This window comes from Pelophylax lessonae (assembly GCF_965119305.1).
Source record: "Pelophylax lessonae genome assembly, chromosome: 7".
NCBI classification, from domain to species: domain Eukaryota; kingdom Metazoa; phylum Chordata; class Amphibia; order Anura; family Ranidae; genus Pelophylax; species Pelophylax lessonae.
Window position 1 is genome coordinate 1,048,668 of NC_138774.1, and position 14,563 is coordinate 1,063,230.

A 14,563-nucleotide genomic window follows, 5' to 3' on the forward strand; every position below is an offset into this window, starting at 1 on the left:
TAAATAAAATTAATGTATATATATTTATTATTGCAATAAAAATAATAATATATAAATCCTGTATAATAATAATAATATATAAATCTTGTATAATAATAATAAAATATAAATAAAATTAATATATATATTTATTATTATAATAACAATAATAATAGTATATAAATCCTGTATAAGAAAAACAATAATAATAATATATAAATCCTGTATAATAATAATATTAATAAAATATAAACCCTGTTTATTATTATTATTATTATTATTAATAATAATAATAATAATGAAATATAAATATTGTATAATAATAAAAACATATAAATAAAATTAATAAATACATTTATTATTGTAATAATAATAATAATATATAAATCCTGTATAATAATAATAATAGTATATAAATCCTGTATAATAATAATAATAATATATAAATCCTGTATAATAATAATAATAATATATAAATCCTGTATAATAATAATAATAATAGTATATAAATCCTGTATAATAATAATAATAATAGTATATAAATCCTGTATAATAATAATAATAATAATAATAATATATAAATCCTGTATAATAATAATAATAATATGTCAGAATTTGTCACTTTTTGCACACAATTTCCATGAAACGATTTCTCGCCGTGCGCTATTGATCGTTTTTTCGGTCCCCGGCAGCGCATACGGGAGCGGCAGCGCCAGTCAGCAGACCCCACCCCCTCCCCCACCCGCCATTGTCGCCGGCCGGCTGGCATTGTGTGCGTCGCGCTGACATATATACAAAGTGCACGCACATATACACACAAGGCTGACAGATGAGCGCGTCTGGCGGTCTCTGGTCCTCGTCTCCCGCTCGGCGTACACGTCACCTCCCCGGGAGCGGCGCGGCGTGCCAGAGACACTTCATCCTGGATGTCATCTCATTCCTTCATAAACCGTCATCATAACCCGTTCTCCCATAACCCGGCGCTGCCTCCCCCGCTCACCCTTATCCCTTCGCCAAACGCTGCGTCACATCTCGTCACCCGCCGTCCCGGGCTGATTGCGCGCCCGTCACATAACTGTCACATAAAAGCTGCTGTTGTGGGTTTGCGAATATTGTTTAGTGAAAGTTTGGCCGCGCTCCCAGCACGCCGGGCGTCCTTCCTCTGCCAACTGGCCGGTGCGGACACAAGGCGGCAGAGTGCGCCAACCTTCTCCGGCAGTCTCTGACCGTGTCTGTCTCAGTTGCTGCGTCTCCCCCCCCTCTCCCCCCTCCTCCGCTCGCTCTCTCTTTCGTAGGTCTGATCACTGACAGTTCACAGCGCAGGAGAATCAAGTGTAAGGCAGACGGAGAGGGACGGAGCAGAGGCGACACGCAAACTTCTCGGCAGATCCAACGCCGGGCGGGAGCCATGCATCACAGCGGGCAGAAGAGGAAGAGAAAGTTGTGACTCAGAGGGAGAGTTTGAGGAGGACGGAGGAGGAAGCAGGTGCAGAGACGGGCGAGGACTCGCTGTGACAGCACATTTTTCTTTTGTTTTTGTGGGTTCCTCATTATCCAATGGTAACCCCCCTGCCATCTCTGCCCGCTGCCATGCAGCACTACTGCGAGAATTCCACGCGGGTCCACGCAGACGGTAACCCGGCCATCAGCACCCTGATGTTCGCCATGGGCGTCGTGGGAAACCTGCTGGCCCTGGGCATCTTAGGGGTCCACCGACGAGAGAGGAGAGCCCGGGCGTCCCCGTTCTGCATCCTGGTCACCGGGCTCGCCGTCACCGACCTCCTGGGCACCTGTGTCCTGAGCCCCGTGGTCTTCGTGTCCTACGCCCAGCAGGCGTCGCTCCTGGCGCTGGGCTCGCGGCCGCTGTGCCAGTTCTTCGCCTTCGCCATGACCTTCTTCAACCTGGCCTCCATGATGATCCTGTTCTTCATGGCCTTCGAGCGATGTCTGGCCATCAGCCACCCGTACGTCTACACTCAGAACAGCTGGGGGCGCCGCCTGGCCAGGACCGCGCTGCCAACCTCCTACATTCTGACTGCCGTCCTCTGCGCCCTGCCGCTGGTCGGTGTGGGTGAACATAAGCAGTATTGTCCGGGTACCTGGTGCTTCATCAGGATGGCGGTGGCCTCCACTGCCGGGAACGAGGGGGCACTGGCCTTCTCGCTGATCTACGCCACCCTGACCGGACTGCTGATCCTCGCCATCCTTGTGTGCAACGCCTCTGTGACCGCCAGCTTGTGCCGCATGAGGAAAGGTCAGAGGGCGCGGAGAGGGTCGCTGCGCAGAGCTGGAGCTCGGGGCTGGTTCCTCGGGGCTGGAGAAGAGGAGTTGGAGCATCTCATCCTGCTGGTGCTGATGACCACCATCTTCATGGTGTGTTCCGTGCCGTTGACGGTAAGTGCCATCGGGGGGGCATATTGTAAGCAGTAGGGGGTCACCGCCTTGTCATCACTCTGCCCCCCCCCCAGGGGAGAGAAGAGGGTGACATTTCCTGAGGGCCCGCAGGTGGGAGGATGGTGGGGGCGGTGTGTGAGAAAGCTGATTGTGTGAACACCGATGTGTGCTCAGGTGGACTCCACTGTGTCAGAGTTCACCGCAACTGTGTACAGAGAACCGGTGCCAGGGCATGGGGACCTTTCACTGTGAGGGGAAAGCCCAGCACTGTGAGGGGAAAGCCCAGCACTGTGAGGGGAAAGCCCAGCACTGTGAGGGGAAAGCCCAGCACTGTGAGGAGAAAGCCCAGCACTGTGAGGGTAAAGCCTAATGCTGAGTGGAGAGCCCAACAGTGAGAGGAGAGCTCAGTACTGTGAGGGTAAAGCTTAACGCTGTGAGGAGAAAGCCCAGCACTGTTAGTGGAGAGCCCAGCACTGTGAGGAGAAAACCTAACGCTGAGTGGAGAGCCCAAGTACTGTGAGGAGAAAGCCCAGCACTGTGTGGGAAAATCCATGACTGTGAGGGCAAAGCCTAATGCTGTGAGGAGAGCCCAGCACTTTGAGGAGAAAGCCCAGCACTGTTATTGGAGAGGCCAGCAATGTGAGGAAAGAGCTAACAATGAGAGGAGAGCCCAGCACTGTGAGAGGAAAGCCCAGCACTCTTAGTAGAGGGTCTCATAGTGTGAGGGGAGAGAGCCCAACCCTGAGAGGAGACCCTAGCACTGTTAGTGGAGAGCCCGGCACATTGAGGAGAGAGAGCCTGACACTGAGAGGAGAGCCCAGCACTGTGATAGGAGAACCCAGCACTGTGATAGGAAAGCCCAGCACTGTGATATCAGAGCCCAGCACTGTGATAGGAGAACCCAGAACTGTGATCGGAAAGCCCAGCACTGTGATCGGAGAGCCCAGCACTGTGATAGGAGAGCCCAGCACTGTGAGGGGGAAGCCCAGCACTGTGATAGGAGAGCCCAGCACTGTGATAGGAGAGCCCAGCACTGTGATAGGAGAGCCCAGCACTGTGATAGGAGAGCTCAGCACTGTGATAGGAGAGTCCAGCACTGTGATAGGAGAACCCAGCACTGTGATAGGAGAGCCCAGCACTGTGATAGGAGAGCCCAGCACTGTGATATCAGAGCCCAGCACTGTGATAGGAGAGCCTAGCACTGTGATAGGAGAACCCAGCACTGTGATATCAGAGCCCAGCACTGTGATAGGAGAGCCCAGCACTGTGATAGGAGAGCCCAGCACTGTGATAGGAGAGCCCAGCACTGTGATAGGAAAGCCCAGCACTGTGATATCAGAGCCCAGCACTGTGATAGGAGAACCCAGAACTGTGATCGGAAAGCCCAGCACTGTGATAGGAGAGCCCAGCACTGTGATAGGAGAGCCCAGCACTGTGAGGGGGAAGCCCAGCACTGTGATAGGAGAGCCCAGCACTGTGATAGGAGAGCCCAGCACTGTGATAGGAGAGCCCAGCACTGTGATAGGAGAGCTCAGCACTGTGATAGGAGAGTCCAGCACTGTGATAGGAGAACCCAGCACTGTGATAGGAGAGCCCAGCACTGTGATAGGAGAGCCCAGCACTGTGATAGGAGAGCCCAGCACTGTGATAGGAGAGCCCAGCACTGTGATAGGAGAGCCCAGCACTGTGATAGGAGAGCCCAGCACTGTGATAGGAGAGCCCAGCACTGTGATATCAGAGCCCAGCACTGTGATAGGAGAGCCCAGCACTGTGATAGGAGAACCCAGCACTGTGATATCAGAGCCCAGCACTGTGATAGGAGAACCCAGCACTGTGATAGGAGAGCCCAGCACTGTGATACGAGAGCCCAGCACTGTGATAGGAGAGCCCAGCACTGTGATAGGAGAGCCCAGCACTGTGATAGGAGAGCCCAGCACTGTGATAGGAGAACCCAGCACTGTGATAGGAGAACCCAGCACTGTGATAGGAGAGCTCAGCACTGTGATATCAGAGCCCAGCACTGTGATAGGAGAACCCAGCACTGTGATAGGAGAGCCCAGCACTGTGATAGGAGAGCCCAGCACTGGGATATCAGAGCCCAGCACTGTGATAGGAGAGCCCAGCACTGTGATAGGAGAGCCCAGCACTGTGATAGGAGAACCCAGCACTGTGATAGGAGAGTCCAGCACTGTGATAGGAGAGTCCAGCACTGTGATATCAGAGCCCAGCACTGTGATAGGAGAGCTCAGCACTGTGATAGGAGAGCCCAGCACTGTGATAGGAGAGCCCAGCACTGTGATAGGAGAGCTCAGCACTGTGATATCAGAGCCCAGAACTGTGATAGGAGAGCCCAGCACTGTGATAGGAGAGCCCAGCACTGTGATAGGAGAGTCCAGCACTGTGATAGGAGAGTCCAGCACTGTGATATCAGAGCCCAGCACTGTGATAGGAGAGCTCAGCACTGTGATATCAGAGCCCAGCACTGTGATAGGAGAACCCAGCACTGTGATAGGAGAGCTCAGCACTGTGATAGGAGAACCCAGCACTGTGATAGGAGAGCCCAGCACTGTGATAGGAGAGCTCAGCACTGTGATAGGAGAGCCCAGCACTGTGATATCAGAGCCCAGCACTGTGATAGGAGAACCCAGCACTGTGATAGGAGAGCCCAGCACTGTGATAGGAGAGCCCAGCACTGTGATAGGAGAGCCCAGCACTGTGATAGGAGAGCCCAGCACTGTGATAGGAGAACCCAGCACTGTGATAGGAGAACCCAGCACTGTGATAGGAGAACCCAGCACTGTGATAGGAGAGCTCAGCACTGTGATATCAGAGCCCAGCACTGTGATAGGAGAACCCAGCACTGTGATAGGAGAGCCCAGCACTGTGATAGGAGAGCCCAGCACTGGGATATCAGAGCCCAGCACTGTGATAGGAGAGCCCAGCACTGTGATAGGAGAGCCCAGCACTGTGATAGGAGAACCCAGCACTGTGATAGGAGAGTCCAGCACTGTGATAGGAGAGTCCAGCACTGTGATATCAGAGCCCAGCACTGTGATAGGAGAGCTCAGCACTGTGATAGGAGAGCCCAGCACTGTGATAGGAGAGCCCAGCACTGTGATAGGAGAGCTCAGCACTGTGATATCAGAGCCCAGAACTGTGATAGGAGAGCCCAGCACTGTGATAGGAGAGCCCAGCACTGTGATAGGAGAGTCCAGCACTGTGATAGGAGAGTCCAGCACTGTGATATCAGAGCCCAGCACTGTGATAGGAGAGCTCAGCACTGTGATATCAGAGCCCAGCACTGTGATAGGAGAACCCAGCACTGTGATAGGAGAGCTCAGCACTGTGATAGGAGAACCCAGCACTGTGATAGGAGAGCTCAGCACTGTGATATCAGAGCCCAGCACTGTGATAGGAAAACCCAGCACTGTGATAGGAGAGCTCAGCACTGTGATATCAGAGCCCAGCACTGTGATAGGAGAGCTCAGCACTGTGATATCAGAGCCCAGCACTGTGATAGGAGAACCCAGCACTGTGATAGGAGAGCTCAGCACTGTGATAGGAGAACCCAGCACTGTGATAGGAGAGCCCAGCACTGTGATAGGAGAGCTCAGCACTGTGATAGGAGAGCCCAGCACTGTGATAGGAGAACCCAGCACTGTTAGGACACACAGTGTTCTTGCTGTATCGTCTCCCCCCCCCCCCCCCCCCCCGGAGTCGTGCTGGGTCAGAGAAGTTGCGGTTGGTGCCGGTTGGAGGACTCCTCGTATATTTGAGTTATGGAGCCGCCGAGCGCCAGTCACAGCCGGAGAGTCCTTATCAACCCCCACATTCCTCAGTGCCAGTCACTGCGATGGCGGAAAATTATCTCTGTCTGTACAGGAAATGCCTGGAATGTGTCCCCACCGTGTCACCCCTTTATATGGCCCTACATGGGGGGGAGGGGATCCCGCCAGTAAGACACTTCCTGTCCTCGGGTGACAACGCTCAGTCACTGCACTGTATCTATGGAGGGGGGGAGGGGAGGGGGTGATTCTGCAGATCACACGTTGATACCTACAATGGAAGGTTGTGTGATGACTTTTCCTCTGCTGTGTGTGAGCGGGGCCCCCGTGTGCTGTGTGGGAGCGGGGCCCCGTGTACTGAGTGTGAGCGGGCCCCCCCCCCGTGTGCTGTGTGTGAGCGGGGCCCCCGTGTGCTGTGTGTGAGCGGGGCCCCCCCGTGTGCTGTGTATGAGCGGGGCCCCCCCGTGTGCTGTGTATGAGCGGGGCCCCGTGTACTGAGTGTGAGCGGGCCCCCCCCCGTGTGCTGTGTGTGAGCGGGCCCCCCCCGTGTGCTGTGTGGGAGCGGGCCCCCCCCGTGTGCTGTGTGGGAGCGGGGCCCCCGTGTGCTGTGTGGGAGCGGGGCCCCCCCGTGTGCTGTGTATGAGCGGGGCCCCGTGTGCTGTGTGTGAGCGGGGCCCCATGTGCTGTGTATGAGCGGGGCCCCCCCCGTGTGCTGTGTATGAGCGGGGCCCCGTGTGCTGTGTGTGAGCGGGGCCCCATGTGCTGTGTATGAGCGGGGCCCCCCCCGTGTGCTGTGTATGAGCGGGGGCCCCCGTGTGCTGTGTATGAGCGGGGGCCCCCGTGTGCTGTGTGTGAGCGGGGGCCCCCGTGTGCTGTGTATGAGCGGGGGCCCCCGTGTGCTGTGTATGAGCGGGGGCCCCCGTGTGCTGTGTATGAGCGGGGGCCCCCGTGTGCTGTGTATGAGCGGGGGCCCCCGTGTGCTGTGTGTGAGCAGGGCCCCGTGTGCTATGTGTGAGCGGGGCCCCGTGTGCTGTGTATGAGCGGGGGCCCCCGTGTGCTGTGTATGAGCGGGGGCCCCCGTGTGCTGTGTGTGAGCGGAGCCCCCGTCCTCCATCACCTCATAAACTGGGACAGACAGAAACCCGATAACCATCTGCAAATCACCAGAGGCCCCAGAGAAACTCCCTCCTCCCCCCACCATCTCCCCCTGCTGAAGAGCATCTCACACTACTGCAGAGTATTACTCCCCCACCTGAGTATTCCCCCTCTCCTGCAGAGTATAGCACCCCACCTGAGTATTCCCCCTCTCCTGCAGAGTATAGCACCCCACCTGAGTATTCCCCCTCTCCTGCAGAGTATAGCACCCCACCTGAGTATTCCCCCCTCTCCTGCAGAGTATAGCTCCCCCACATGAGTATTCCCCCCTCTCCTGCAGAGTATAGCACCCCCACCTGAGTATTCCCCCCTCTCCTGCAGAGTATAGCTCCCCCACATGAGTATTCCCCCTCTCCTGCAGAGTATAGTACCCCCAGCTAAGTATTCCCCCTCTCCTGCAGAGTATAGCACCCCCACCTGAGTATTCCCCCCTCTCCTGCAGAGTATAGTACCCCCATCTAAGTATTCCCCCACCTCTGCAGAGTATTGCACCCCCACCTGAGTATTCCCCCTCCTCTGCAGAGTTCAGTAGCCCCACCTGAGTATTCCCCCTCCCCTGCAGAGTATAGTAGCCCCACCTAAGTATTCCCCCTCCTCTGCAGAGTATTGCACCCCCACCTGAGTATTCCCCCTCCTCTGCATCGTATATCACCCCCACCTGAGTATTCCCCCTCCCCTGCAGAGTATAGCTCCCCCACCTGAGTATTCCCCCTCCCCTTCAGAGTATAGCACCCCCACCTGAGTATTCCCTCTCTCCTGCAGAGTATAGCACCCCCACCTGAGTATTACCCCTCCCCTGCAGAGTATAGCACCCCCACCTGAGTATTCCCCCTCTCCTGCAGAGTATAGCACCCCCACCTGAGTATTCCCCCTCCCCTGCAGAGTATAGCACCCCCACCTGAGTATTCCCCCTCCCCTGCAGAGTATAGCACCCCCACCTGAGAATTCCCCCTCCCCTGCATAGTATATCACCCCCACCTGAGTATTCCCCCTCCCCTGCAGAGTTTAGCACTCCCGCCTGAGTATTACCCCTCTCCTGCATGAATATAGCACCCCCACCTGAGTATTACCCCTCTCCTGCAGAGTATAGCACCCCCACCTGAGTATTACCCCTCTCCTGCAGAGTATAGCACCCCCACCTGAGTATTCCCCCTCTCCTGCAGAGTATAGCACCCCCACCTGAGTATTACCCCTCTCCTGCATCCTGCAGAGTATAGCTCCCCCACCTGAGTATAATTCCTCCCCTGCATGAATATAGCACCCCCACCTGAGTATTACCCCTCCCCTGCAGAGTATAGCTCCCCCACCTGAGTATTCCCCCTCCCCTGCAGAGTATAGCACCCCCACCTGAGTATTCCCCCTCCCCTGCAGAGTATAGCACCCCCGCCTGAGTATTCCCCCTCTCCTGCAGAGTATAGCTCCCCCACCTGAGTATTATTCCTCCCCTGCAGAACACAGCTCCCACTCCCTGATCTTACTGACGTCTTCCTCTCTCTGACAGCTCCGGGCGTTCCTGGGGGCCCTGTACCAGAATGAGCCTCATGATGAGTCCGGCGACCTCGTGGCCTTCCGATTCAGCGCCCTGAACCCCATCCTGGACCCCTGGATATTCATCATCTTCCGCGGCTCCGTCTTCAAGAAGCTCCACTCCATGCTCTGCACATCCTGGGGCCGGACCAGCAAAGCGGTGCCAGCAGTGAGTTCCCTGGACACCGCCACCATCAGCCCCATGACTTCCATCAGTGGTCCCTGAGAGGCCGGAGCGCACTCAATGGACACAGATCTTCAGGTGATAAGGACAGAGAAGTGCCAGGCGGGCAGAGAGGGGTCACCCGGACCAGGGGACCCCCACAGGGGAAAGTCCCCCCCTGGAGTATTTATGGGTGTCGTAGGAGCGAACCGCGGCCTGGCGCCATTCTCACACTCCGGAACTACAACGGATTCTGGGACAAAATATTCACAAAACTTTATTTATGACACAACATGGAGGACGCCACACCCCAGAGTGTCTGTGATCCCCATGGCAGCCAATCCGCTTCCTTCATTTAAATCTGGCTGGAAGATCTGGTTGCTATTGGTAACACAGACGTCACAGGAGTACAAGCCCACAATCGCCCCAGGCGATCACAGAACACATGCCTAGCATGACAGGTACTCTTTAGCTTTAAAAGCACATAATTTAATGAATCTGGCTCCACCCCTGCACATCCACATCAGCCAATCCCCTGCACCACAACAAGTTTTCCCTGCCCCCTAGGGACTGAAAGGACCAACAAGATTACAAACAATAAAAAGGGTAGAGAAATCTGCTGACAGCACACAAAGTGAGCACACGGGATATGGCGGGTCCCGCCTGTCGCTGTGAAGACGGATGGCGGTATCGGTACAGCGTTTGTACTTATGACGCAATCAGGGATCGGAACGGAACAAACAAGGCTGACACTGATGAACATAAAGGGGAGGGGCTATTAGAGGGACAGACTGCAGGCCGTATTAATCAACGATGGAGTTAAAGGAGAGGTGGGATCGTCATTGATTGGTGGGAGAGATTATGAGAGGGCAACCAAAGACTGCGGGGGTGTATCAGAAAACGATGGATATAAAGGGGAGGGACTATAGAAGGGCAGGCACAGACCACGGGGGTGAATTCGATAATTATGGGTATAAAGGGGAGGGACTATAGAAGGGAAGGCACAGACCGCGGGGGTGGGTTAGATAATGATGGATATAAAGGGGAGGGACTATAGAAGGGCAGGCACAGACCGCGGGGGTGGGTTGGATAATGATGGATATAAAGGGGAGGGACTATAGAAGGGTAGGCACAGACCGCGGGGGTGGGTTGGATAATGATGGATATAAAGGGGAGGGACTATAGAAGGGCAGGCACAGACCGCGGGGGTGGGTTAGATAATGATGGATATAAAGGGGAGGGACTATAGAAGGGCAGGCACAGACCACGGGGGTGAATTCGATAATTATGGGTATAAAGGGGAGGGACTATAGAAGGGAAGGCACAGACCGCGGGGGTGGGTTAGATAATGATGGATATAAAGGGGAGGGACTATAGAAGGGCAGGCACAGACTGCGGGGGTGGGTTGGATAATGATGGATATAAAGGGGAGGGACTATAGAAGGGAAGGCACAGACCGCGGGGGTGGGTTGGATAATGATGGATATAAAGGGGAGGGACTATAGAAGGGCAGGCACAGACCGCGGGGGTGGGTTAGATAATGATGGATATAAAGGGGAGGGACTATAGAAGGGCAGGCACAGACCGCGGGGGTGGGTTGGATAATGATGGATATAAAGGGGAGGGACTATAGAAGGGCAGGCACAGACCGTGGGGGTGGGTTAGATGATGATGGATATAAAGGGGAGGGACTATAGAAGGGCAGGCACAGACCGTGGGGGTGGGTTAGATAATGATGGATATAAAGGGGAGGGACTATAGAAGGGCAGGCACAGACCGCGGGGATGGATTAGATAATGATGGATATAAAGGGGAGGGTCTATAGAAGGGCAGGCACAGAACGCGGGGATGGGTTAGATAATGATGGATATAAAGGGGAGGGACTATAGAAGGGCAGGCACAGACCGCGGGGGTGAATTACATAATGATGGATATAAAGGGGAGGGACTATAGAAGGGAAGGCACAGACTGTGGGGGTGGGTTGAAAAACTATGGGTATAACAGGGAGTGGCTTTGAGAGGGCAGGCACAGGCTGCAGGAGTGGATTGGATTATGATAGATAAAGAGGGGAGGGGCTATGGGAGGGGAAAACACCACCTAGAGGGGCATAATATACAACAATAGAGAAAAAGGAGCTGCGTAATCTTTATAGATTAGTGGGAGGGATTATGAAGGGGCAGCCAAAGTCTGTTGGGGCATATCTGATAAAGATGGATATAAAGGGGAGGAGCTATGAGAGGGTGGGCACAGACCTCAGGGGTCAATTTGAAAATGATGGATATAAAGAGGAAGAATTAGGGGAGGGCAGTCAGGTTGACAGTGGAGCTGTATTAGAAAATGAAGAATATATTGGGGAGGAGCTATGAGAGGGCGGGCACAGACTGCGGGTTGGATTAGATGATGAATATAAGAGGGAAGGACTATGGGATGGCAGGCACAGACCACGGGGGGCGGATAACAATAGACTATAAATGGGAGGGGCTATAAAAGGGTGGGCACAGACTGCAGGGAGGGGTGCATTCGATGATAGATATGAAGGGGAAGGACTATGTTAGGGTGGGCACAGACCTCGGCGGCATATCAGATAACAATGGATATAAAGGGGAGGGACTGTGGGAGGGCAGGCACAGAGTGCGGGTTGGATTGGATGATGATAGATATGAAGGGGAAGGACCTCGGGGGCGTATCAGATAACAATGGATATAAAGGGGAGGGACTGTGGGAGGGCAGGATCACATTGCGGGGGTGGATTTGATTATGATGGATATGAAGGGGAAGGACTATGTTAGGGTGGGCACAGACCTCGGGGGCGTATCAGATAACAATGGATATAAGGGGAGGGACTGTGGGAGGGGAGGCACAGAGTGCGGGGGTGGATTAAATGATAATAGATATGAAGAGGAAGGACTATGTTAGGGTGGACACAGACCTCAGGCGTATCAGATAACAATGGATATAAAGGGGAGGGACTGTAGGAGGGCAGGCACAGAGTGCGGGGGTGGATTGGATGATGATAGATATGAAGGGGAAGGACTATGTTAGGGTGGGCACAGACCTCGGGGGCGTATCAGATAACAATGGATATAAAGGGGAGGAACTGTGGGAGGGCAGGAACAGATTGCTGGGGTTAAATTGAAATATGATGGATATGAAGGGGAAGGACTATGTTAGGGTGGGCACAGATTACGGGGGTGTATCAGATAACGATGTATATAAATGGGAGGGGCAAAAAGAGAGCAGGAACAGAACATGGGTGTCTATCAGATGATGGATAAAAAGGAGCGGTGGGATCTTTAATGATTGGTGGGAGTGGAGGGATTAGAGATTGTGGGGGGGGGGGCGCATTAGATAACGGATATAAAGAGGGGGCGGAAGCGCGGGCTGATCACCGAGTGCTGCATTGTGTGCGATGTGCAGATTTCGGCTGACCTTCCACAATCCACATCCTGTTTATTTCTGAGAAATCCTCTTCACACAATCCTGATCCGTCGCCGTGTTTTCCCGCACACACAGGTTAGCGGGCGATGCATTTCGTCACAGATGACACCCGCAGCAGATAGAAACGCGCTTACGCCGAGGCACATGCCGTACGTTGTGATAAATGCATTATAGAGAAAAGAGGTCAGGGCGCGTTATTGGTCCATTGTTGTGTGTTGGCAGCCAATCAGAATGAAGGAAAGACAAGTATTGATCAGCTCCTCGAGATCATTTCTGATAATAATCGGATCAATACTTGTCTGTGATGACACAAAATATCGATAAGAGATGATAGAAGGTTCAGGGGTTCCTAAAGGCTGCATGGAAATATGAGACATCTCAGGACACCAGTCCTCCAAATCACATACCCCCCGGGGGGGCAGCTCACCCACCCGTCCTCCATACCACATACCCCCAGGGGGGGCCAGTTCACCCACCCCCCTCCTCCATACCACATACCCCGGGGGGGGGGGGCAGTTCACCCACCCCTCCTCCATACCACATACCCCCAGGGGGGGCCAGTTCACCCATCCCCTCCTCCTAACCACATACCCCCAGGGGGGGCCAGTTCACCCATCCCCTCCTCCTAACCACATACCCCCCTCCTCCATACCACATACCCCCCGGGGGGTGAGTTCACCCACCCCTCCTCCATACCACATACCCCGGAGGGCAGTTCACTTGCCCCCTCCTCCATACCACATACCCCCTGGGGGGTCAGATCACCCACCCCTCCTCCATACCACATACCCCTGGGGGGTCAGTTCACCCACCCCTCCTCCATACCACATACCCCGGAGGGCAGTTCACTTGCCCCCTCCTCCATACCACTTACCCCTGGGGTGTCAGTTCACCCACCCCTCCTCCATACCACATACCCCTGGGGGGTCAGTTCACCCACCCCTCCTCCATACCACATACCCCCCCCCCCCGTGGAGGGGGTCAGTTTACCCGCCCCTCCTCCATACCACATACCCCTGGGGGGTCAGTTCACCCACCCCTCCTCCATACCACATACCCCCCCCCCCCCGTGGAGGGGGTCAGTTTACCCGCCCCTCCTCCATACCACATACCCCCCCCCCGTGGAGGGGGTCAGTTTACCCGCCCCTCCTCCATACCACATACCCCCGGGGGGCAGTTCACCTGCCCCCATACCACATACCCCCAGGGTCAGTTCACCCGACCCCTCCTCCATACCACATACCCCGGGGGGGGGCAGTTCACCCGACCCCTCCTCCTAACCACATAGTCCCGGAGGGCAGTTCACCCGACCCCTCCTCCTAACCACATAGACCCGGAGGGCAGTTCACCCGCCCCTCCCCCATTCAGACACAGGTCGCCCCCTTCCCCCAGGACTCTCCGCAGGGATAGGACCGTCACTCCAGCATCGCACTCATTCATCATTAAATGGCGTTTTAAATTATCTCCCCGTCTCTGTCTCCTCATTTCCCATCATCCTCTGCACAAGAAAGACTGTCAGCCAATCAGGTGCTTCTGCCCTGCAGAGTGCTGCAATCCTAACATGTTTCAGGCGCAGGAGAAGGAGGGATTTAGGCATTGGGTGCAGAAAGGGGGAGGAGTTATATGGACTGGGGGCAGGAGGGGGAGGGGTTATATGGACTGGGGGCAGGAGGGGGAGGAGTTATATGGACTGGGGGAAGGAGGGGGGGGTGTTATATGGACTGGGCGGAGAAGGGGAGGAGTTATATGGGTTGGGGGAAGGAGGGGGAGGTGTTATATGGACTGGGGCAGGAGGGGGAAGTGTTATATGGACTGGGGGCAGGAGGGGGAGGTATTATATAGACTGGGTGCAGGAGGGGGGTGTTATATGGACTGGGGGCAGGAGGGGAGGAGTTATATGGACTGGGGGCAGAAGGGGGAGGAGTTATATGGACTGAGGGCAGAAGGGGAGGAGTTATATGGATTGGGGGCAGGAGGGGGAGGTGTTATATGGACTGGGGGCAGGAGGGGGAGGTGTTTTATGGACTGGGGCAGGAGGGGGAGGTGTTATATGGACTGGGGGCAGGAGGGGGAGGTGTTTTATGGACTGGGGCAGGAGGGGGTGGTGTTATATGGACTGGGG

At 54.6% G+C, this 14,563-nt stretch overlaps 1 protein-coding gene across 1 annotated transcript; it reads left to right on the top strand.

The window, feature by feature from the left end:
• The first annotated feature begins 1,448 nt into the window (after positions 1-1,448).
• PTGIR (prostaglandin I2 receptor) lies at positions 1,449-9,573 on the top strand. The gene is made up of 2 exons (XM_082264671.1): positions 1,449-2,373; positions 8,815-9,573. The coding sequence occupies exons 1-2, from the start codon at positions 1,537-1,539 to the stop codon at positions 9,064-9,066; spliced, it is 1,089 nt and encodes a 362-aa protein (XP_082120797.1). The 5' UTR covers positions 1,449-1,536; the 3' UTR covers positions 9,067-9,573.
• The last annotated feature ends 4,990 nt before the right edge of the window (positions 9,574-14,563 follow it).

What these genes read in the sequence shown, in the direction of transcription:
- PTGIR (XM_082264671.1), top strand. Translation starts at nt 1,537, where the DNA reads ATGGTAACCCCCCTGCCATCTCTGCCCGCTGCCATGCAGCACTACTGC. An exon ending in TGTGTTCCGTGCCGTTGACG is followed by an intron (nt 2,374 to 8,814) that starts GTAAGTGCCATC and finishes TCTCTCTGACAG; the next exon opens with CTCCGGGCGTTCCTGGGGGC.